This window comes from Mytilus californianus, unplaced genomic scaffold (assembly GCF_021869535.1).
Source record: "Mytilus californianus isolate M0D057914Y unplaced genomic scaffold, xbMytCali1.0.p SCAF_6, whole genome shotgun sequence".
Classification (NCBI taxonomy): Eukaryota; Metazoa; Mollusca; class Bivalvia; order Mytilida; family Mytilidae; genus Mytilus; species Mytilus californianus.
Window position 1 is genome coordinate 30,746,030 of NW_026262712.1, and position 26,441 is coordinate 30,772,470.

General features: G+C 31.6%; 1 protein-coding gene across 4 annotated transcripts in view; it reads right to left on the minus strand.

Moving 5' to 3' along the window:
* The window catches only part of LOC127706818 (dynamin-binding protein-like), a 44,310-nt gene that overhangs the window by 8,740 nt on the left and 9,129 nt on the right, over positions 1 to 26,441 (minus strand). For 2 of the 4 annotated variants that reach the window (XM_052211505.1, XM_052211503.1), the window contains exons 2-17: positions 24,695 to 24,762; positions 23,765 to 23,818; positions 21,697 to 21,829; positions 20,893 to 21,137; positions 18,727 to 18,850; positions 17,514 to 17,605; positions 16,916 to 17,065; positions 14,847 to 14,952; positions 12,915 to 13,045; positions 11,204 to 11,308; positions 8,470 to 8,598; positions 7,434 to 7,568; positions 6,558 to 6,743; positions 3,996 to 4,205; positions 2,794 to 2,992; positions 203 to 477 (exon numbers count right to left, since the gene is read on the minus strand). In XM_052211505.1, the coding sequence (XP_052067465.1) occupies positions 203 to 477; positions 2,794 to 2,992; positions 3,996 to 4,205; positions 6,558 to 6,743; positions 7,434 to 7,568; positions 8,470 to 8,598; positions 11,204 to 11,308; positions 12,915 to 13,045; positions 14,847 to 14,952; positions 16,916 to 17,065; positions 17,514 to 17,605; positions 18,727 to 18,850; positions 20,893 to 21,137; positions 21,697 to 21,829; positions 23,765 to 23,812 (2,268 nt within the window). In that variant the 5' untranslated portion in view covers positions 23,813 to 23,818; positions 24,695 to 24,762. Of the gene's footprint in view, positions 1 to 202; positions 478 to 2,793; positions 2,993 to 3,995; positions 4,206 to 4,590; positions 4,720 to 6,557; positions 6,744 to 7,433; positions 7,569 to 8,469; positions 8,599 to 11,203; positions 11,309 to 12,914; positions 13,046 to 14,846; positions 14,953 to 16,915; positions 17,066 to 17,513; positions 17,606 to 18,726; positions 18,851 to 20,892; positions 21,138 to 21,696; positions 21,830 to 23,764; positions 23,819 to 24,694; positions 24,763 to 26,441 lie in introns of those variants that run through there. The other 2 variants (XM_052211504.1, XM_052211502.1) reach the window with 2 other exon arrangements.

Here is a 26,441-nt window from a genome sequence, read left to right on the forward strand (position 1 = left end):
TGTGATTGTAATTTAAAAATATTTTGTGTTTTTTTTAACACCTTGTTGGTCTAGTCATCCTAAAAGTGCATTTAATTTGCCATTGGAGGTTAAACATCCATCAATCATTTTTTTGGGCTAGATTCTAACAGTTAAGACACCATTTTGTTCATTTAAAACCTATTTCACATAACTCAATGTCATAAAGCTACACTATTAATACCTCTTCTGATGATATGTTTGGACTCATATCTTCATCTAAAGCAAAATCTAACTCATCCTCCTCTTCAATTTGATTGGATAAATTTTGTTCAATGGAATAGTCTGATACAGATATTTGTGGAGATGACAGTTGAGGTTTCTGACCAATCACATCACTTGTTTCATCTGTTGCTAAAACAGGAGTCTGATCCATGGATGGGTATACACTCTGAGATGAAGGTGTGGTTACCTGGCTATGAAGTTTTAATAATGTTTTTGGAACAAAACCTTTTGCAGCTGAAAATAAAATAATACAAATTTAGCTCAAAAATAAAATAACACAAATTTTGTAATCAAAGGAACAAAGGAAGATATATGTATTTTTTTACAATGTCGTTCATAATCCTTCTTCTCTTTTTAACCAAAATAAAAGGAAAATCTAAACATTTCTGAGCCAGTTCCTATTGTTTTATATACCTTTATCATTCCACTGATAAAGACTGAATTGGAAAGTGTGAGCACTCATTCAATAAAGTTTTCACTGCCCTGAATTAATGAGGGTCTGGATAAGAGGTCCGTCATTCTTTGATCCTTAATTCTTTGGATATTTTCTCTTATCCTTTTTTTTTGGCTCATTATTCTCTATTGTTTATTTTTTTGCCTATTTATCTATATTTTTTGCCTATTTATCTATATTTTTTGCCTTCTCTTCTGCATTTTTGTTTATTAATTCTATTCTTGAAAACCCCACCATGGCCCTCATTCACGTGCCTGTCCCAAAATGTCCCAGTCAAGCACCTTGTCAATGGTTGTCTACAGTTGTTTAATGCTTTTTGTCCTTCAAGTTATTTACTGTTGATGACAAAGTTTGCATAACCTTCTACAGTCGACTCTCGTTATCTCTAAGTCAGCCGGACCAGAACAATAATTCGAGATACATGTAGTTCGACTCAAACGAAAACCGAAGTTTGACAGACCAAGGGACACAACTCTTGCTTAGCTTGGTAAGGCTAAAATTAATCATGATGAATATGGGAAAGGGATCGATACTCTGGTCTCAGATCGATGTATTCGCATGTCTTTCATTATTATAATAACATTGTTTTCACTTATTTAATTATTTTTTTGAACATTTACAATTTTTCCCTATTGCTTTTAACCGAGAGTAATTTCCAATTGATCTAAGCGTTATTTAAGTCATCTAAAGTTGACAAAGTTGTTTATTCTCGGATACAAGAGATGTAAGAAAATTTTGATTTCTTTTCGTTTTCTTTTATCTCAATCTTTCCTTTCAAAAGAAAATACAAAAAGATTAAAGAAGCCGATTGAGTAGTTTTTAGGTGATTACCAACGGAAGTCTTAATCCCCACTTTATACACATCTAAGCTCATCAGTGTCAATCACGATTAATTGTTTTTGTAAACATTTAAGATAATTTAACTTTAACAATGTATCACTAATTATTTATCAAGGTGATAAACGATAATCTTAGGTAAACACTCGTGGAAATGGCATGTCATAAATCAGTAGTCAGTGACCGGAAATCTAAATACACGTGTATTGTCAGATTAACTCTTCAATCCATTTAAATCCCGGAGGTCATGTTTTGACATATGTGTATAAGTTCGAGATAAATAATGAATTTGGAATGCTTTTGTTAACCTTGGGATCATAAATTTAGTTCGACTCAACCACGACCACGAGAAAACTTCGACTCATCTGAAATTTTTAGTCAACCGAGTTTAAGACAACGAGAGTTAACTGTATTAATTTTTTTCATAACTTGTCTTCATTTCTGTCAATTTAAAGCTTGACACACTATGAAGACAACAGTATATTGGCAGTAGTTTGACCTTTAGATGTTTTCAGTTCTTTTTTTCATGTCTTCAGGTTACTGCCTCAATATCACATACTCTAACATCTCTGTTCTACTAGTGTAAAAGTCATGTCCATAATGTGAAAATGGGTACAATTTTTGTGGATTGAAGAAAATGGTACTTTAGTGGATACTTGATTTTATTATACTTCATGTCAAAATGCCAGATTTTGATTGGTTGATACGAGGGAGACAATTTACTCTATCCCATGGCATATACTCTATTACCCTTCACGGAGACGCTTGCTCAGGTGTGCACTTTAATAAATACGGATGATTTCTATGTACAAGACGTCATAGTTTATTGCTTTGAATTTGAAATATATTGACAGTAATAACAGAACATTCAGTATAATAAATTAAATAACACATATCTGAGAGGGTGAAAGAGCAGATTGTTATCCCTCGAAAAGACATTGTCAACCTTGGCTTTGCCTCAGTAGTCAATGTTTTCTCGTGGTGACAATCTGCTCTATCACCCTCTCAGCTATGTGTTATTTATATATTGTGAGTTTGCTAAGGTAGGCATAGAATCCAATAGAAAAATTACACTTCATTGCACATTACATTTTGTTGTAATTTTTACCCATGAAATCCCAAAAATTGGCGACCATGAAAAATAAAGAATCCTCAGTACGATGTTTTATCTTAATCTTGTATTTAAATGTTGAAATTTCTTAATGGGCTTTTTAAAATAAAAAATACATAGTCATTCATATATTACAGAAAATACAGACCACCATTATCAATAAACCATCGATCTTTATTGCCCATTGGATCTTTATCCATTACCATCCCAACACAGTCTCCCTCGGCTACAGAAAGGTCCATTAGATCAGTGGCCGTGTATGTGGTGGTCACATGGTACAGTTTGTCTGCTGGGTATTTCTGTTGTACAAACACTCGCTGACTATCACTTTGTGCAGTACATGAAACCTTGAAAATTTTTCAGAATATCTAATCAAAATACTTGTGAACTTAAAATTAAAATTAAACATTGAGTTGCAATATAGCACATTTAGAAAAATATTTGATTTGAAGTTATCTTTTCTTGTCTGTATTTGTAGTTGAACTTCAACTTTTTTTTAAGGAACAGACAAATTCTTTTGCCATGCACAAATTAGGTAATTTCAAATGAATTGTTTTCCATTTTTTTTCCCACTTTTGTTTCTTTTAATCAACCATGGTGAATACTGATGTGACCAAAAAATATATAATCCATTGAAACAATGCTCCTTGCACATTTTGTCATTAGAATATTAAACAAGCATCTTAACAACAATCATATTGACTTTGACTTAAATGGCTTGATATAAGTCTTCTTTTGGATTACTTCCTTGTTCAGCGTATTTTTGACACCTCTAACCAAGTCTTTTATACCTTACATGCATGTGACAATAATACTAATACTATATACTCTGGTATCAATCCTAATCTAGCAATGTGAAAAGTAGATACATCAAATCGCTAATGAAAAAGTACTAATAATAATGATATATATTATTTTCAATTATTTTTAGACTCAAGAATATTTTTGTCATTGCATCCAGATATATTTTCTAATGAACAGAGAAGTTTATTAATTCTAATAAACATGATAAAATTTGATAGAACTCTGAATATCACTGTATTTTCGTTTAGTATTTACAAGACTGTACATATTTTTGAAAATTCCATTCAAAGTAATCATGCACCTTTTTTAACCCTTAAGCTATTGAACCTATTTTAGAGAAATAAGATGGCCAATCATGTTACTAAATCATTACATAATGAGTGAAAGATTACACAATCTCTGAAACAGATTCAATTGTAATAAAAATAATGGAAGAAAATGATAATTGTACAATGCAAACTAATAGCTGTTGAACACGAGCCTTGTAAATTTGATGAGAAATGACAAGCCTCAGTTTCAGAGATTTGTGATTACTTGCGAGCTTACAGGTGAAGGCAGTAAAGAAGTAGTGTCCATTGACATCCGTTTAGATTTCTTGTCTGTTGCTTTTCCTACCACTGGTTTTCCCAATGTTTCCATCTTCGGGTTAAAGCCCTTCGGTATTATGCGTAGTAAAGACATTTTGTCGATCATGGCCACGTGGTGGATGTTAAAGCTGTCAACGACAGTACCTTCTGTTTGTAGTAGCAGTGGCATCTAAAATAATAAAATAGTGCAAATTAGTCATATTATCCCTGTGCATGTAACAAAGCCGTTTAAACTAGCCTTGGTGAGTGTGGCGTCTGTTTGTTTGTAAGGGGTGTAAACAAATTGAAACTTCTGATCTTTAAGGGGAAATTTACCCAAAGATAATTTGATACTCTGAGACTGGATAAAAATCAATACATAGCATTCTTAAGTTCAGAGTTTGACCGTGCACAGACTTCCAGTACAGCAGTAAAGACTAGGCTGTAATAAATCTCTCCTTCTTCATTTTTCCTAAGTGACAAACTTAAAGCTATCTAAAGATCTTCCAAATTAAAACATCATCTAGACAAGGTTACAACTGAAAAACAAGTTAATGTTCTAATAAGCTGATACAAAAACCACATGTTCACAATGAAATAGTATTAAGTAATATTTAACTAGAATATGTATGCCTTGTCATGCTAGGCATACCCACTCCCAGAATTCCATGTATTGGAACACAGGAATTACATGTCTGACAGATCTGAAAAGCAACTCATTACTATCAAGCTTCTAACTAAATATTAAGTCATTCTTTTCAATAGTATTTGAGAAAAATCTGACGAAAAATTCAAAGGTCATTCAACTGATAGAAAAGTTCTAAGTTTTGGCAAACAAAAGGAAGTTGTCTGATTGATCTGAAAAGTGCTCATATCTTACAAGCCATCACTGTCAAGCTGCTAACCAGATATAGAGTCATTTTGTTCAGTAGTACTTGATAAAATTGTGACCACAAATTTTAAATTCATTCAACACATTGAAAAATTCAAAATATCGACAAAAAGGAAGTAGCTATCCGACTGAACCCTAATTCATTAAACGTATCACTGTCATACAGTTGACCAAATATGAAGTCATTCTGTTCAGTCATGTCAAAAGTACCTGAGGAAAGTGTAACAAAAATGTTTCTTGGACTTTGTTGGAAGGACAGGTGACAAGATGAATACAATATAGCCTTCACTCCTAGAGTTAATTATAATAATATTCTGGTAGTCCCAATTCCAAAGTCGTTTACTTTTATCTGTATTACCAAAATGAGGCATATGTGACCTCAGATAAATTTATCTAATATTATTTCCTCATTCTTTTGCTACTTAAAAGCTCATGACTGACAGCTTGCAGCTACTATACCTTTTCATATTTGAAACCAATTTGAAGAATGTATATACAAGTAAACTTGCAAGCCATAAATGAATTTCAGTTACAAAATTAGCAAATGACATTAAAAATTTCCCTGAGAAACTCCAAAAATATATTTCTAAGTGTAATCAATATGTCTTCTTATTTTTCAAAAGGCAATAATATAATGTAGTAATCAAGGATTTATGGGTGGAAATTTGTGATTAATTTTCAAATGAAATAGTTGAATGACATATGCAATACAAAAAACTGGTAATGGCTGAAAGGAACAGAAAATGTAGCTGCATATGAAAATATAATGAAGATATGAAACTGACAACAACGTATGTATTTACGACAGTGAATTATGAAGATCAATGAAGATGTAGAGAGTGCTCAAGAAAGAAATTTAGTAGATCTAGCTCTAGGTTTTACCTTTGCATTATACTAAAATGAAAATCAAATAAATATAAATGAATTATATTATAACTTTGATAAAATCAGGATAACTGAATGACATAAATTTCAAATTTCAACTAATTAAATGTATTGTTGAGTGGTCATGTGCTCATAATCAACCAATCAGAACTGCTATTCTATGGTCAGGTGTCATTTTTAGAAATTGACTGAAACAAAACATTACCCTATATCGCGACTTTTGGTCTTTGATATTTTACAATGAAATTATTTTTCCTGTCAGAGTGAACATTTTACTGTTCATTTGAATGCATTGATCAAGGCTATGACATGCTTTTGTGTCATGGATGGATACCCCATATCCTTTGTTTTTTCTATTATATAATGAACACTGCAAATATCTAAATGCTCCTTCTAAGGTCAAATCTTCTAATAAATCCAAGAAACGAAAATAGTCTGATATAGCTATATCATAATATTAAAGGCATTACCAGTATATCAAGCTGTTTTGAAAATTTTGGTAATCTGTGAAAATTTACAGAGACGGTTCTTTTTTGTTTTATGTGTCTTTAAGTTACTTTCGCAGTAAAGTCTAACCAATTTCTCATTTCATTCATATGCAGAATTATTCTGTTATTTCATCACCCAACATTTATAATCCTAATGTTGTTCTGAATAAAAGGACCAACACAATCTTCAATGAAAGACAAGTGCCTATACAATTAATGTGTCATGCTCCAAATTTTCCCAGGTTAATCTATTTGAAATCCATTTACAGAAACTTACATCTATAATTTCTGTCATACTGTCCATTATACTGGTATTAAACTGTCTTTGAGCCCTGATAAAAGTACTTATACAATCCTTCAGCAGTTTGAATGACAGACTGTACATCTTTGGCAGTTCATCCAGGAGCTGTGCATTCAAAGCTTCGTAGGTACTCTTAGCTGCCTGAAGAGATTTCTCTGATCCCTGCAAAGAAATTTAATAATGAGACAAAATATTGACTATAAAAAAAATCTGTGACGAACCTACTCAAAATGAAGTATAAATACTTTTAACAATAGGAAAATATTAGTGGATCACCTCATTTGTTTTTGCTAAGTAATTTAAGTATGAGTGATGTATGAAAAAAACATGAAAAATATTAATTTGCAATGTAATCAATGCTGTCACCACATTGCAATTATTTTATAGTTCTGACCTTTTATTCACACTACATATTGAGACTAATTGATGTGTGCACAAAAAATTTACTTCCCAGTTCTAGATGCATACAAAATTTCATTTTTTCCTGAAATGTTGTGGATTTTTCTCCATACTCAGACTTCCTCAACCAATAAAAACTGACTGCCATGCATGATACAGTCAAGGGCTCTTAAAGTGGCATTTAACACCAAAGAACAAAACAAACATTGAGTACCTGTCAATCAATTATGGACAAGATCTTTTGTACTTTTGAATTCTTTCTTTTCTTAATGCAATAAGTAAACTTTCAATGAAACTTTTTTACAAGTTATTAAAAGATTATGTACTGAAACTAAATAAGTGTAGTATAAATTTCAACATAGTTAAATGTTTCATAATCAGTGATCTTTAATCAGAAGATGAACTATCTGTGATATATTTATGCTGCTTTTACTAATCTATACATATACCAACCTTTTCCTCTTTCCTTTGCATGGAATCGTAATCTAAAAGTTTATCAAATCTTTTCTGTATCACTTTATTTGGACCATTAAAGAATACCATTAGTTTGCTGAGTGGAACTACAACAATATCTGCCACTGTGGAAGTCTGAAATATTTTTCTCAAATATTAGCATGTTACCATGGTTACAGCATAATGGCTATTCCATTAAAATGTATGTATGAGGGTAGGAAGGGACTTTCAAAATATCCCTACAGCCAAAAACCATTTTTTAGATAATTTTGCATAATGGTAATAGACGCATACTGAAAAAAGACCCATGACCCACATTCAATAATTAAACTTCCCTTCCTACCCTCCCACATACATTTTAATGGAATAGCCCTAATGCATAAATGGGTTAACCAACTATTTTGCATGTTATCTAAAAAAAGTTATAAACTGATATATAAAATTAATAAGATTTTAAAATAATAATAATTCAATCATGTAGAAATTTTTCTGAAAGGTAAAAGACATTTATCCTTATTTTGATTGCCAAAAAAATATATAGAATTTGGGATATAAGTATTTAAACATTGAAACAAGTGCTACATACTTGGAACGGGCAAACAGAAAAGCAGGAGTGTCAAAACCTGTAGAATTGTAAAGAAATGACAAACATTTTAGGATCAAACAGTCCTTTTCAATATGTAACATGCTCCGTATTTATATACAAATATCAATAAATAATTATTCTTCAAAGGTTATAAAATATTTGCTACCTGACCAACTTAAAAGATTCTTTTGTCATATTCATGAGGGTCTGGATGGAAGGTCCTTCATTTCTTTATTTTTTAACTTTGAAGTCCATTTTTCTCTACTTTATATTCATTTTGACCTTTACTCTCTCTTTTTATTTCAGCACACCATTCTTCTCTCTTCTGTATATTTTTGGCCTATTTTTATCTATTCAATATATTTTTAACCCTTTATTCTGCGCTTTTTACCCATTGTTCTCTTTTCTGTAACCCCATTCAGACCCTCATGATAGGAAGAATTTACTTACAAACTCAGGAAGGTATTTATCCTGAATAATTTGGAAGAGTCTTTGGTATTTCTTCACATCAGGACAAGGTTTCTCGTCATAGAAATCTACTAGATCTATCACTAAGCCTTCATGACAACTATATGATTCCTGAAATGCATAAATTTTCAAATCATTCAATGAATGAAATTAATAAGTCCAATTCTTAAACTTTATTGTGATGGTATTGACCCAAAGTTTGTGTACACAAGAAATTTTCAAAACAAATGGAGAATGTTTATGTGTAATACCACCAAATCATAGTACGTCACATCCGGTTGCATACGAATATAGGTCGAAAAAAAATATCCCCTTGAATTTGACAGTTGAAGGTAATTGATCCTACATTTCATTGCAGTAAAACATTTCTGGGTCATAAACATATATCTTGGGTATTTCAAAGCACCATTATTTTTTTATTTGGGGTTTCTATAGAATATTTTGGAAACTTGAGGTTACATGGTTACAAAAGCTTGTACACAGGTTAAAAAAGGGGGAAAATTTGATTGGTTAACTTCCAGTGATGGTTATTTTCTTATATGCAATGAAATGTTATGTGAAATTTTTTCTATAGTACTGGACAGGAAAAAACTTTACTCATGCAAAGTATTTCTTTATTTGAAACAAAGATAAATTCTGCACAATTTTATGAAAAGTGCAAATTTAACAAAGACTAATAGGGTAAAATCAATGGTGGTATTACACCTAATATGGGAAGCTGTACATGCACCTTTGACCTTGTGAGTACTCTCATGTGTTAAAATTTCTTGCTATTTAAGTGAAATATTACAAATAATGAAATATTCTGAGTGGATTGAGTCTCCAAAACACATTTTATGAGAAAATGTCCTTAAATAGGACTTTACCCTGAATATTAGTTGACAGAACAAGCCAAACTTAGAGTTTTGGGGAGCTTTTTCTCTTTATTTCTTATATTCTGCTATACTAGAAAATTTTTCTTAAGAAATACTTTAAAAACTATATAGTTTTAAGTAAATGAAATTATTTTTAAAGCTGTAACAACAAATTATTCACCAAAAGAGAAGCTTTTTATGTCCCTCTCTGGAACGCGGCGTAAATTTAAGTTTTACGTAAGGAGTTATTGAAACCTCCTTGGAGACAGTAAACTTTTATACGGATAGTTCATTCGACTTGAATACTTCAATTAATCATTTATTATAACATTTCTATCATAAATGAGCGAAAGTTACCCCAAAAATTTTATTTATTGGCCTAAAAAGTAGAAATTTTGAGGAAATGAGAGGTATAAATGGACCAAAAGAGACCTTATAAGGAAGACAAAGAAGTCCATTAGTAGTATTTATCATCCTAAAGTCATCTTTTGTATCATATTCAACTGTTTGTAGGCAGATGAGATAAATATTTGATCATTTATTGGTCCACACTATATTCTATCATGATGCGGCTTGGTTTGGATTTTTCAAAGAAATTTTGCTTGAAACACTATAGATGTCGTCTTACATTATACTAGATTTTTCTCAAACTATTGAACTGATTATGACAAAACTTGACAGGAATGCTTGAAATAACCAGTATAACAAAGGAAAAAAGTCACATTCAGTTTATTTAACAAAAAGTCTTCTTTAGGTGTAATACCACCAAATCATAGTAAGTCACATCCGGTTGCATACGAAAAAAGGTCGAAAAAAATATTCCCTTGAATTTGACAGTTGTAGGTAAATTGATCCTACATTTCATTGCAGTAAAACATATCTGGGTCATAAACATATATCTTGGGTATTTCAAAGCACCATTATTTTTTTATTTGGGGTTTCTATAGAATATTTTGGAAACTTGAGGTTACATATAGTTACTAAAGCTTGTACACAGGTTAAAAAAGGGGGAAAATTTGATTGGTTAACTTCCGGTGATGGTTATTTTCTTATATGCAATGAAATGTTATGTGAAATTTTTTCTATAGTACTGGACAGGATAAAAGTTTACTCATGCCAAGTATTTCTTTATTTGAAACAAAGATAAATTCTGCACAATTTTATGAAAAGTGCAAATTTAACAAAGACTAATAGGGGAAAATCAATGGTGGTATTACACCTTTAAGTTTCTTAAATAAAAGTTTTGTCATGAGAATTAAAATTAAAAAAAATAACCTTAAAGAATATAAATGTGCATCAAAATAAGATTATGATTGAAATGTTTTCAAAGAAGTAAATAAAAACTCATTTGCTTTAATAGATCCAATTAATTTTTTTTCATGGAATAATCATATATTATTGTATTTTCATAGATAACTGAATTTCAGTTTTTAAGAAAATCTTTATTCAAGCCTAATCTGATTGTCGTTTGTTGCTGTATACAATATTTGTTTTTCGTTCATTATATTGTACATAAATCATGCCGTTATTTTTGTTTGTTTGAATTGTTTTACATTTGTCATTTTGGGGCCTTTTAACGCTGACTATGCAGTATGGGTTTTGCTCATTGTTGAAGGCCATATTGTGACCTATAGTTATAAATTTCTATGTCATTTAGTCTCTCGTGGAGAGTGGTCTCATTGGCAATCATACCACACCGTCTTATTTTAATATTCATATCTAGATCAACATGAATACTTCAATTTGTTAAAACAGTGTAAAAATATTGCATTGTTCTTTCTTTGAGATATTTTGTTGGTCTGCATTGCGTAATTTTTTTTCTGTAAAATTAACATTTCCATGCAGCTTAAGACTTGTAATACCTGTAAATTATCGATGTAAGTCTGTACATCCTTTGTGAAAATTTTGACAGTTTTTTCCATTTCCCTAAACTTTATTTCCTCCTTGTCAAATTCTTCATCTTTGGTCTAAAAGTTGAACAAAATATAAATAAGACAAGGAATATACTTGATCTGTCGCAAAATGCATACCCTAAATTCCAGAGAATATGACAAAAACTTCATTGTGTTCATGACATTTTAACCCTTAGACTGCTGCATTCATTTCTATTGTACTTTTGTGTATTGCTGAATAAAATTTTAATCACTGATGAAATAAACATGTTTACTTACAATTAATATTGCAATATCTTTGTAAATATTGAATATTCATCAATAAAAGTTATATAAAAAAGTATTGTTATATTCTGTATTTTTTATTTATTTTATTTTTGTGTGAGTCTCTGGTCATTTATTACCTGTACAGGTGCAAATAGGTAAACAAAGGTAAATTTCTTTTTTTTTCATGTTTTATTAAAGCGAATCCATCAATGTAAAAACTTTTCAAAGGTATCCATGACTTCAGAATTGAACCAATATTGTTAAAAATCTCTTTTAAGAACTAGTTCCATTGCGATTAAAAAGAAAAAAGTTTCTTCTCGAACCAACGGTTTTATTTATGCATCTATTTTCCGGTATTTTCCCTCTGACTTTCGACTTTTACTTCCATGTACAAATATGTTTTAACAACAAGTTCATTGATATAACTTTCGTCAATAAATAATCTTGACAAACATAATGTTTGAATCTATCCATGTCAGTGATCAATATTGATTCACAGTTGAAAGGCGCAATGATAAACATCGCAAATCCTGTTTCATGTCATCCATTTCGAACATCGTCTGGGGAATCCCTGTGGTTCCCTCTTTAAAAGTCTTCTGTTTGCAGTTTTGCTAGAATGTTTCTATTTCCATCTATTATATCTTCTGTTCTCGTCCAAATCATTTAAATTGGCCGCCGCTGTTACATCGTTATCATTGAAATACTTCTGAACGTGTTGGCCATCACTCCAAACAATTTCCGCCATTTTGTTACTTTTTTCATCTAAATTTTTCACTTTCGGTTTCATCGCTTATACCTGATTTAAAGTCAAGAGAAACTCGAAAGTAAGCCGAATTTTAACCAATCAGAATCCATACAAGTCTAAACTGTCGCAATCTCATGAATATCGACTCCGCCCATTCCATGGTAACTGTGTAAACAAATGAGATACGGAAACGACAATAGTCGCGCGTAGCAGTAGCGGACTGCTTTATCGGAACGACAAGAGTCGCGCGTAGCAGTCTAAGGGTTAAAGATATCAGTGTTTCAGTCAACATCATCGAAAACAGAAGTAAAGTAATTTTCTATTTAGTCAAAATTTATGAGACTTATTTCAAGTCAAGAAAACATTTATGCAATTTTATATATTTGATATGTAGTGTTTTTGACTATTGTTTGTCTTGTCATCATTCTTTCCTTCTTTTTTTCCATGATTTTGTAGTGTTTTTGACTGTTGTTTATCTTGTCATCTTTTTTTCCTACTTTTCTATGATTTTGTCAGTCTTTCTTTTTTTTTCTTTCTGACTTTTGGATATTGATTCTTCCTTCTCTACTTTCCTCCTTTTATATAATTATACCATATATTCAATACAAACAATGTATGGCATATTATCAAACATATACTTTCCAGATTTGTTATGAAAAAACAACTGACCTGTGGAGAAATTCCAAGATTAGTTGATAGTCTCCCTTTAAACCGACTTCCTTTCTTTTTCAAAGTGTGTAAAGTAAGCTTGCCCAGCATGTCTCCAAGTGATTGGTCTGTTTCCCTCTTATATTTGAAAACTAAATATAGAAACAAAAACAAAAGTAGATTATTATACAAATTCCATATTAAGCACCTTAATAACAAACTAACTTTGCTAAGACTGATATCAAGTTTAAAAAAAAAAACCTGTCAGATCTGTGAATTATGGCACCCTCAACGGAGTTGGGGTGACATATTGTTATTTTACGTTTTTTTCTTATAATTTTTATTTTTCTTTCACTTTTTTTGTCCAGCTTATATCTTGGAATTTTATGAACCAATGTTAATGAAACTATACAATAATGTTAACCAGCATGTGCAGATTTGCAATCGGGTTATGGAATTTTCAAGATGGCCGCTGTTACCATGGAAACAGCAAAAATGTCCAAAAAATCAATATGCTCCAAACTCAATGAAACTTTACAATAATGTTAATTGGCATGTGTAGATGCCCTCTTTGACTTTGGAATTTTCAAAATGGCTGCCGTTACCCTGACAATGGAGGAACGAGGGTGCCATCCGTTATTGCTAGCAATTACAAATCTCGTTCGTTTTACTTTTAATGGAGAAATTTTACCAGCAAACTTTTAATGTGTTAAATGCAGACAAGTTTGAAATTCACAAATACATCAAAGGAGAAAAGGAATTACCAAAATTTGTGTATGTGCCTTTCCTAAATAAGGGCTATTCCATTAAAATGTATGTGGGAGGGTATAGTAGGAAAGGACTTTCAAAATATCCCTACAACCAAGAACCATTTTTTAGATAATTTTGCATAATGGTAATAGACTCATTCTGAAAAAAGACGGATGACCCCACATTCAATAATTAAACTGCCCTTCCTACCCTCCCACATACATTTTAATGGAATAGCCCTAAGGAGATTTGGGTTGTTGATTTTTGCTGTCTATCATATTTCTTTTTTGCTTATTGTGTTTTCATAAATCATGCCTTTGATTTTCTCATTTGAATTATTTTTTATTTTGTCATGTCAAGGTCTTTTATAGCTTATTATATGGTATGGGGTTTTGCTAATTTTTAAAGGCAATACAGTGACATATAGTTGCTTACATCTTCTTCATTTGGTCTCTGGTGGACACTGAATTCATTATCATCCATGAGATACCAATTTTTGTTTTGAAATTGTGGGTACAGGTGAACCACAAAATTAAATGTTTATAGGTTGCACTTCTATAAATATAGACAATGCAGTTTCCTATAGCAACTCCCTTTGTGGCTAAAGCTGTGCAACTTTTACTATGAAGTTTCATAAAAAATCATATCCTAGAATGGAAAGTTGATATGCACCACTTTTTTATTCAAAGGTCAAAACATAGGGCTGTGCGGCAATTTTCAACATTTATATGCCCCAAACTTCTAAGAGTTTACACTTATACTAAAATTCTGTACTACCCCTACCTTTACTTTTGGTCTGCTTCAGAATTCATTTTTCACCGGTACCTTCTGTTTTTATACTGGTAACATTCCCAAGTTATTTCTCTATGAGATGAAACATAGAGATCATATCTGGGAACCAGTATGTAAACAAATTAAAATATCTATGAATATTATATATCTCCTCAAAAGAGGAGTGGCTTGTGAAACAGCTGTATTTACAAAGTGCAACCTATAGAACGTATTACAAATTTTCTATAAGGTTATATGACTTTTGCAAAACCAAGAAATCAAATATCCATGAAAATGTAAGTTTTATTTCAATCAGCGAAATTTGGTACCTGTGAAAAATAAATGAAACCACAGTAGTTATCTTAATGACATTCATACCACATCTTCTTATTTTTATATATGGGACAATTATTTAATTCCAAAATGTTTTACCCAGATCTTTTCTACGCTTGTATTCATTAATAGCAGCTGCCACATCTGTCATGGCATTTATACCGTTCAATGCCTCCAAACTGTCTTCATGGCTGTTTTCTGTACACTATAAAGACATTATTTAGATCAAATGAAATAAAGTTTTAAATTATCATCCTTCTTGGCTTCTTCTATTAAATATGGAGAGTCAGAAATTATGTTTTTTTTTATTTATTGATTTTCATAAATGATTATAAATAACTTCAAGAATAATTAAAAACCAATTGTTCAGAGAACAATTGAAGGTCTTTCCACCAAAAACCATGAATTTTAATATGAAAGTAGTAAAATTAGGTTAAAAATGTCATTTCAATGGTCAAATGATAGCTTATTGTACGCTGATTCCAAAAATTTATGGTTTCTATACAATATTTTTTTAAATAAGGGAGATAATTTGTTACTACCGGTTTGAAAAATGATACTTCCGATACTATCTGAATATTTACTTGACACTGATTCCAAAAATATCTGGTTTTATATACTTTTATATTAAGAATTTACAAAATATAGCTACTTCCGGTTTACACAAGGTCACTTCCGGTTGTTTTTTCAAGGTTAAATGGTTTGATACCTATTGCCAAAAGTCTCATGGCTTTATCATGTATACATATGAGGTAAAAGCAAAGGTCAAAATCTAGAACGTCAAATTATGCTATGACCTTGAGATCAATTTCAAGGTCATAAACCAAGAACCTCAAATCAAAAGACCATAGGTCTTGATTATATTTAGTTAATGAGTTATATCACCATACGCGTATTTTTAAATACAAGAGGGGAGAAAACTCCCTTTTACGTTCAACGTACCCTTGCAATCAAAATTTACGTGTTACGACATGTCGCAAATAACAATTAAGTAAAAATAATTTGTCGATATCTTATACGTTTTTTTGAAATAAGTGAAAAAAAAAACAAATTTACATAAATTTAGAATATGACCTTGACCTTTGACCTTGACCTAATTTTCATTTTTTTGGACCAAGGACCTCAAATCAAAAGATCCTAGGTCTCTATCATTTATGGTTTACAAGATAGAAATGCATATCACTTATATCAAATGCATAAGGGGAAATAACTCTCATATGGAGCGTTCATATTGCTTCGGTCAAAATAGGACAAATCAATCGAAGGATGTAACGAGCAATTTTATAAAATAAATTTATCGCTTTCTTTTACGGTTACTGAGGAGATGCTTGCACAAGGAAAACAGTGTTTGGGGAGATAACTCCTACAAAGAAAATTATTTGGTTACGCAGGGTAAATTTCAAAGGCACATAAACTGTTCGATATCATATACCAAATATCTAAGCGACATATTGCGAAACAAATATTTATCGCAAGAACAAAATTAGGCTTCCACAGAAAAGTGGAAAGACCCAATAAGTAATTAGTAATAAGAAAAATAGTTTTCAAAATAACTTCTTTTATGATTTATAATTACTTGTTTGCCCTGAAGTGATGTTAAGAGATGGACAATCTATCAAACAGTTTCCCAAATATTGCTCCTTCAGTTTTTTTAATAAAGTTTAATTACAAATTGAATGCTTCTTTTTGTAAATTTATTGGGGTGCAAAAGCGTTGACTGAAGTACATTTTGTATGAAGCGTGGAAGCGCTTCATTCTGAAAATGTGTGCACGGTCAACACTTTAACAACCCTATAAAATTACTAAAAGAAGCAATCAATACTTATACATTTTTTTGCTAGGATCATGAAAACACGATTTCTTTTGTTTACCTGTGCACTTTATTGTGGAATCTCATGTCATCATGAATGTGAAGGTTAATTTCAGAATGACGCGAGATTGCTGTTAGCCAATCAAAATAACGTATCATAATGAAATATACATGTAATTTAATTATTGTGAAATCAATTTCAATTCAAATCTTGTTAATAAACTGACATCAATTGGAACTTATTTCATGCAATACAAAAATACACACATGAATTTTCAATGGTATATCTAAATGTGGTGTAAGGGAGATAACTTGTTTCTGTTAACTATCCCAACATTCTCTCTTAATTTATAAATACCTTAATCAACTCATTCAGCAACAGAGGATATTTGAGAATTCTCTGAACAGGTTTGATAAGTAAAGCCTCAAGGTCAAATACAACAATCTGTTCTCGTAATTCATTCAACTTTCCATTAAAATACTGCTTGATGGACGGGTCTTCTCTGTACTGTAATAAACACGATAAGAATATAGTCTATTTGTATAAAAATTGATTTATTACTTACAATTTAGAACCTGAACATGATGAATAATGAAAATTTTAGCATTGTACAAGTTCATGTTATTTCTTAGACTATTTAGTATGTTTTTTCTCTTCAATCATCTTTTTAACCTGCCTCAGTGGTCTTGAGATGATATTCTAGTATTGTGTTGGGAATGTTTTGGGTTCCATCCCCATGTCGCGGTAATATAATGATCTAATGAATTAATCATGTTATCTCATTGGAAGTCATACAACATCTTATTTTTATAATGTAAAAGATAAAATTGGTAAAACAAATGAAATAAAGACAAACAAAATAAAATTGGCAAAACAAATGAAAAAAAGACAAAAAATAAAATTTCACAGATTTTAACAACTGCAATTGATGCTCACAAATGATTTTTTAACATACCTTTTCAAGAATAGATATAACTTCATCATGGTTTCTACAGTAAGGTGCATAAGCATTCTTCATGTCTTCAGAAAGTTTGATAAAACAAGGGCCTGAAAAAAAACCATTTTACTCTCATTGTTAAATCTTGCATTGTAGCAAAATATGTTGGGGAAGTTCTCAATCCTAGTCAATTAAGATGGGAGTTGAATGCACCTCCCCTGTGCGGCATTGAACTCACTACCTCAGAGTTGATGGGCTATTGATACAGTAGTACTTAAATCCTGGTAGTGTGGCATAAGAATTTTCCATGGCTTATTATAGCCAAATTCATGCATGACAGTTTGAACATCTTTGTCAGTATTCAAATTATGTACCGAAATCTTATTTACCAAATAAGGTCATAAATATTGAGGAAATGTTGAACACTAGAAAAGCTTGATGCACAATTATTTTACAAACACATGGTTAGGAAAACAAATCTTATAACAATCACCAACTTCAATATTATGCTATAATGTGATGCCTAAACCATGTAAACTCTTTATACATGTATAACTTGTCAAAGTATTTTATAGGAGTAACACAATGGCTGTTGCATGTGGAGCAAGATCTGCTTATCTTTCTAGAGCTCCTGAGATCACCTCTGGTTTTAGGTGAGGTTCATGTTGCTTGGACTTTAGTTTTACATTTTGTGTTTTGTAGACTTATTTTTTTTGGTCATTTTTTTGTTGCCATGTTACTGTCAGTTTGTTTTCAAGTTTGATTTTGGGTGACCCATTTGTATTTTCCACCTCTCTTTTTCAAAATGCTTCCTATATCAACACATACTGTAAAAACAGAAATTATTGCATGTTTTTATTATTCCGAAAAATGCGACAGGGTTATAATTGCAATAATTTAAACTCGCATTTTGAAATTTTTTAAATGAATTAAACAGGATTTTTCTCAATATTGCAAAAATTAAAACCGCATTTTAGTCTAAAATGACAAAATCGCAATAACAAATGCACGCAATAATTTCTGAATTTACAGTATACAATTCCACAAAACAGGCCTGGCATTACACATACAGTGACACCATTTTACTTTAAATAACACAAACATGCAATGAGTGAAACTGGTTCCATTTTAAAATAAAGAGGAATCAATATTGCATCTGAACAGTTGGTACCAGTATTTGGAGTAATTTACATCTACTTAACATTCCCATGAAATCTTACGTGTAGCATACCTAACAACTGATCTTCAAAATCCTTCCCATTGACAGCATCCTCTAACAAAGTCAGGAGTCTTTGGGAAACATCAGCCACATCTTCTATATTACCAAATACTGCTTCAACATCTACATCTGGGCACTGAAATATAACAATACTAGCACATGAGGTTATTTTACAATCTTTTTAGTTGCCTCCAGCAACAAGGTATTTCCTTAAACATGTTAAATCATCATCTGTTCAATACTGTCAACATTGTCATATATAATATGAGCTCTGTCAGATAGACATCTACCTTATGCAAGTGCACGTATACATGTACATGTATAAGAGTTTAATTGATTTTGGAAACATTCAAATACAAAATGATGAATTTTAGTCTGTTTTGTAGGGTTCTTATATCAACTCAATTTTCAAACAGTTACAGACTGTATCGAGATTTTTTCAACCCGCAATAGGTTAACAGATGTGTTGTTATCCATTGCATAAGGTTGATTTCTATCCGACGCAGCTCATCTAATGGTTGTGACATCATCCAATACAACTTATCACTAGATTTGTACCAGCATGAGCAACATGATGCCACCAACAACAGGAACTGCTTGCCCTGCCAGAGCACCTGAGTTCACTCCAATCTATGGTGGAGTTCACGCTGCTTAGTTTTTAGTTATTTATCTTCTATTTTGTGGATTTGTTTTTCTTTCTTCCCTTTTTTTTTGCCATGGCGTTGACAGTTTTTTTTGACAAATAAATTTTGAATGTTCCCTTCGTATCTTCCGCCTTTTTCTCTCTTTCCAGTTTATGCAATTTTAACAACAGTTCAATCCGTTTTGATTTTGGCGCCACTGATGAGTCTTATGAGAGTAAAACTCAGACCTAAAATACAAAATTACAAGCTTCGCATCTTTGATAATATTTAACTATTTTTAATCAGAATAAAATGTACAGTAAATCTAATTATTTAATCAGACCTTATTTAAGCATTTTTCTAAATGATTTTACATTATACGAAACATGTGTACTATGTTTGAAGTTGATGTGGCATAATACTACCTTAAACCAAATCTTAACCTAATTTTGGGACAGACAAACAGACATAGATTGCAAACATAATACCCTCCTACTATTGTAGTGGGCATAAAATTTAAGAGAGCACCTGAATCTCCTTGTGTGGTAAAGCATGCCCCTTGTAATTCAAAGCATTGGATAACAAAAAGTAGATAGGTGTCTGACAAATTCAGGTAATACTCACACATTACAACTATTAATTATAAGCGGATGACTAATTAATATATGAAGTGGTTTTGTTCAGCAGTACATGAAAAAATAAAATGCTCCGCTGGGCGCAGCTTGATACGACCGCAGAGATCCATACACTTGAACACAAGTTATTGTCTGGAAACTAGATAAATGCTTATTTTTGGCCCTTTATTCCTAAAAGTTTTGGGCAATTACCCCAAACTCAATTCCAGCTTTCCCTTTGTGATATGGAACCTTGTAGTACAATTTCAGAAAGATCCATACACTTACACACAAGTTATTGTCATGAAACTAGAAAAATGCTTATTTTTTGCCCCTTTTTTGGCCCCTAATTCCTAATATTTTGAGGCAATTACCCCCAAAATCAATCCCAGCATTCCCTGTGTGATATGGAACCTTGTGGTACAATGTCAGAGAGATCCATACACTAACACACAAGTTATGTCTGGAAGTTACAAAAATGCTTATTTTTGGCCCCTTTTTGGCCCTTAATTCCTTAACTGTTGATACCATAACCCCCAAAATCAATCCCAACCTTCCTTTTGTGGTATTGGTCCTTATGGTAAAATTTCATAGAGATCCATTCACTTAAACTAAAGTTAGAGTGCGAAAACCAATGTGTCTTCGGACGACGACGACGACGCCAATGTCATACCAATATACGACCGCAAAAATTTTTTGCGGTCGTATAAAAATGTCACTAAAAAATATTAACTTCATTTAACATATTGAGAAAAAAGTATAAACAAACAGGAAGAAGGTGTACAAAAAATCAGTATAAATGCTGATATGAAGTCCTTCTTTCGTGCAGTAGTACCTGAGGAAAGTGTGACTAATAAATTTGTTGGACGAACAGACATACAGACGGATGGACCAGGTGAATGCCATACAGTCACAACTTTAAGAGTGGAGGTATAATTTACCTTGTCTGCTGTTGGACTAACAAAAGTCTCAATACACAGATGTAGTCCATGGAGGAAGTCTCTTTCTGTCTGGATCAGCTCATCTATAACTTTCTCTCTTTTTTCTCTTCTCTTTATCCTTTGTTCCTCTGCTTTCTTTCTGTCTTCCTCTTGTCTCTGTTCTTCTTCCTTCTTCCTTTCCTCCTCAGCCATCTTTTTGGCTACTTCATCTAGCTCTGAGCTTGGTAAAACTTTGTGAAGATTTTCTGTTGAAACAGATGAATACTAAAAAAATGTTCATGATTTAAGAAAAAAAAATTAATGTATTGCTGACTATTTTTTATGTTTACCCTTTCTGTTGAACCTAGTATAGTTATCTAGATAAAAGTGGAAAATGCTCAAATCTCCATTTAGGGACAATCACTCCTAAAAGTTATCTTATAATTTGCTAGAAATGAAATATCTATATAGACCTAGACATTGAGGGCATTTTTACCATCAGATTTTTTCATTCCATTATGATTTTCAAGATATTCTTGCTTTTTGCCTGTATGCTCTATTTTCATGCAGGACATTTTTTTTTTCTTCAAAAGTTTGGTTGAAATTAATCCTTTGAATTCAGAGAAGTCTTTTGAAAAAGTTAAAATTATCCCAAAGTTGTTTTTGATTCAACAGTAGGTTTATTTTACTATTTGATTTGAAATATTCAAGGGGTAACAAAAGTGGACTTTATCATACCTTTTCCTTTTTGCTATTAATTTTCAGCTAGAAAAATAGAAACTGTTTTGGAAAATTTCTACCTGTAGGTATGTTGTTTTTTAGTACCTTTAAGACTGTCTAACTCATGTGTAAGTCCCTCTATATTAGCAATGTAAAATTCAATATTGTCATGAACTTCTGAACTCTTTCCATCTTCTGTGTGCTGAATTTCTAACTCTTCTTTATTCTTCTTGTATCGCTACATGAAACAGAAAAAGATATACATGTAACATCTAGACCAGTTAAAGGGGAAGTTACACTTATTGGTGGAGATCTTCCTGACTACACAAATATGGATAAAACACATTATTTAAACACTAACCTAATGCACATCAGTTAAAATATCTTTTATGGCCTCACATTTTTTTATACATATATGCATACCACAATGTTTACCTTAGAACCTTGCAGTAATAATCATCCTTAATATATATAGTTACTTCTGTTAAGTTTTTGCCCTAAAAATCTAGTCTTTTAAATTTATAATAAAAAACAAAATTAAGAAAGGAATATTTATTAGAAAGTATGTGGGGGATTCTAAATAAATTTGAAATTTAGATAATTCTCATTAGAAATGAGTCTTCTTCAACAAAACCTGAAGACTTAATTTTGAAAAAAACAAGGCAAAGCTTAAACATTAAATTGCTTTACAAAAAATATATATAAAATACACATCCAAAGTCCAACTTCAAATTTAAGAAATGAAATATATTTTCCAAATCTGCAAGGAAAAGAACAAATCGATAGAACAAATAAATAAATAAATAAAAGAGATTGAGAGAGTTCCATGCTAATATACTTTTCTGCATGATGTTAGGCCAACTTTAAGAAATTATATGTTTGATGTTGCCTACCCATGCCTTGTAGGGTTGAGTAGGTAGGTAGGGTTTTTTATCTTTTTTTGGCCAACAACATAAGTTACATGTTTAAGACAAGAAAATGACATTAGAGCAGGAAAAAATCTTTAAAAAAAAAATTTGAAACGATTTGTGTCATAAATTTTTTCCGGTAGGCCGCTTTTTAGTTGGGTAGGTATAGGCAACATCAAACAATCTAAATTTTATTACTGGCCTTAGGACCTTGTATTGCAGTTATTCCAGCTTTTTGCATAAGAGTTCCATGCCTTCTCCAAAACTAAATCACTAATTTAATAAAAAAAGGTCTTCGAAAAATTGATAAAGAGATCTTTCCATAGAATTCCTATTCATACCATTTTTCACAACTTATACATTTTTTTTTACAATGAAGATTTTATTAATAAATGAGGAAAAACAAAAGCACTAATTGCTTAAAATCAAGTAAAATATATTAACTAATGATCCAATATCATCCTGAAAGTTTATTATAGGGTATCAGTTATAAAACTTTACTCAGTATCTCAGAGTACAACATTTGTGCTTGAAACGCCAAATGCAGTATTCTGATTGGTTGAATTTGAGTAGGATAATCGTGCGCGAAAGTTTTCTGACTACAACTCCCGATTAGTATTATTTAGTAAGAGCACGAGAGCTAAAGAATCAGTTCAAGTCCATATATGGGAATTTCCATCCTGTCAATCAATCCAAAAACTTTAGAACGGAACATATGTCATCCTGAAAATTAAACTTGAATGTTTTTGGGTATGGCATGTTGTTGGTTTTCTCTTCAAATTGTTTCACATTTGGTCATCCTATCCCTTTTTTAACTTACAATACTGAATATATGCTCCTCATTGTTGAAAGCCTTAAATGACATGAAGTTGTCCTTTGATCTCATTGGCAATCATACCAAATATTTCTAATTTATATTGAGCAGTGCACATGGTGAATGGAGCTTGAAAATGGAGTTGAGATCAAGTGACAATGACCAGTTGCCTACATCTAATCATGACCTCCAATCCATACATACTTTTGTTATTGGGGATAACATATTGATGTTATTTGCCAATTGTTAAAGCTGCAACTGGAAATGCTTTGATCCCAACCAAAAATATTAAACATATGCATATATCTTTCTACCATGACTTTTGGTGCACACAAGCCAAAAATCATAAAATTAAGAACAGAGTATCAAAGAAAATGATTATCTTTAAAACATGCTATTAATAACATATTTTAGAACATGCTACAGTTCATGTGTGTTTCAAATCCCTCACCACAGACACAGTAACATTTTGATTCACAATTTTTCTTTTTTTGTCCATGAATATCTGAAAATTCAGCAATACACATTTTGTATTTTAAATCATAGAATAACATGACAAACACATATTTATTAAAATTCAGATATAAAAATAAAAACAAGAGATTCTAAGAGCCACTTGTTTGCTTTTTTTAAATCATTACAAAAAATTATTAATTATATATTCAAAGGGAGGTAATCATCTAAACAGTCAGAGCTCAGACATAAACAGCATGAACGGTTTGTTTTTTTTTGGACTTAACAGAAGTCAAAAAATGTATTTATTATAAAAATGTGTTTTCATTTTCAGACTTAATTAAGTCAGAAAATGACAGACTTGTTTAGGTCTATTTATGGTAACTTTAATTGACGATCAATGTGCACCACCTATGACATCATAAACCTGTCTGAGAGTTCACAAGGACCTGAGCTATCTATATTTAATTATCTAATTGAACATTTTAACTTAACATAAGATTATTTTCCTCAATTTGTTTGGTTATAGATGGTTGCATTGTAAAGTAAATAAACATTATCTCCGTTTTTTTAGGCTCTCATGCATATTTTTCTTTAGAAGACAAAGCATTGTCTTTCAATGTTGTCATAATTTCATGTAGATACTTGACCTTTTTATAAATGTGCTTGGGTCTTGAAGTTGACCAATTTTGGTAACTTATCGACTTGTAGGAGTCAATGTTTGCAACTTTTAAATTCAGGTCAAATATTTCTTGCTTAACACTAATTGACTTATTGAAGTCATAATTTGTCTTAATTTAAAGGGAGACAAATCTAGAAACCTACAAATTTAAACCAATATGAGTCAAAAGCAGATTAAGACTTATTTATGTCTGAGCATTGACTGTTAAGTCTACCTCTCAAAGAGCGGTAATTATCTTAAGTCTACCTCTAAGTCTGTTTCCACTTCTTTTATTCTTTGTTTCAAATCTTCTATGATTTCAAAGTTTGTATCATCTGAAACAATAAAAAAGATTAAAAATGAAAATGCATTTGCATAATAATCATGATAATACAAATATCAAATCTAGTGTCTAATTGCTGCACGAAATATATCAGCATGACCAGTTGCCATGGTTGTAAAAATCAATCTACAATAAAATTTTGAAGTATTCTTAATTTATTCCTGGACATGGCTTGTTTGAAAATGCAAAATACTGTATTATGATATTCAAGAGAGGTGAAAGATACCAAAGGGACTTTCAAACTCATAAGTCGAAAATAAACTGACATACGCCATGGCTAAAAAAGAAAAAGACCAACAGACAAACAACAGTACACAAAACACAACATAGAAAACTAAAGACTGAGCAACACAAACCCCACCAAAAACTGGGGGTGATCTCAAATGCTCCGGAAGGGTAAGCAGATCCTGTTCCACATGTGGCACCCGTCGTGTTGCTCATGTTAGTAATAACCCCATAATAAGTCTAATTCGGTATACATAGGTCACATTAAGTGAAAAGGGGGCGGGATTGTAATTACGATATTTGGAACATATCCGCTATCATCTGTGAAACGGATATTCCATAACGGTCAACCAACTCGTGATGGAACTCTTGTTTTAATAGCTTCCTTGTGAGCAGCAACCCTCTATCAAGGAAATCCTGATAGGAAATACAAGCCCTGGAATATCGTATCAACTGTGAGATATATACTCCATATGTAGGCGCTGCTGGAATGTTGCTACATAGAAATGGAAAGTTCACAATTGGGAAGCTGAAATCATCTCTTTTGTCGTAAAGTTTTGTTTTCAACCCACCCTCATTGTCAATATCTAGATGTAAGTCAAGATATGAGGTAGACTTAACTGTATATGTTGTATCCTTAATCTCAAGTTCGATGGGATAGATGCGTTCAACATAGTCACCAAATTTTGAATTATTCAGTGAGTGAACATCGTCTATATAGTGAAAAGTAAAGTTGAAGGACACTGCTAACTTCTTTTCTATCTTCCTAAGAAGTTCCTGTATGATTAGTCAGCCTCATATGAATAAAGGAACAAGTCAGCCAGAAGCGGGGCACAGTTAGGGATGGGGATTGTTTGTTCAAAAACATGTCCTCCAAACATAACAAATATGTTGTCAATCAAGAAATCAAGTATCTTGATAATGTCCATTTCAGAGAATCTTTTGTTAGAATCATCTGTTTCAGAGAATTTTTTGTTAGAATCAGAGTGATTTTTTACAAAGTATTGTATTTGTCCCTCCCTAAGACACGATACTTGTATCTACATGTATGTTGGCCATTCTTTATGATGAAACAAAGCAGGACCAACTCTTTCAATTTGTCTTTTGTTTGGAATGGGGAATACTTCTGTAAAGTGTAGAAAAGTCAAATGTTTTAATACTATTGCAAGATGAAATAGTCTTGGATTGTATGACAAGAAAATTTAACTGTCAAGAGTGGGGAAATATGGCATTGCAAGAGATTTGACAGTGGAATCAGTTTCTCTCTTATAACTTTTAGACGATATGTGGACACACTTAGTCCTTCTTTTCCAATGATCTGCATAAAGATGTGTTCTCTATTGTTGACGTCATTAGACATGGTAACTTTTTCGAGACCTCACAATAGGAAATTCAGAGGAAAGCAAGAAAATTGACGTCATAATTGAATTTTGACCATGATGAAGT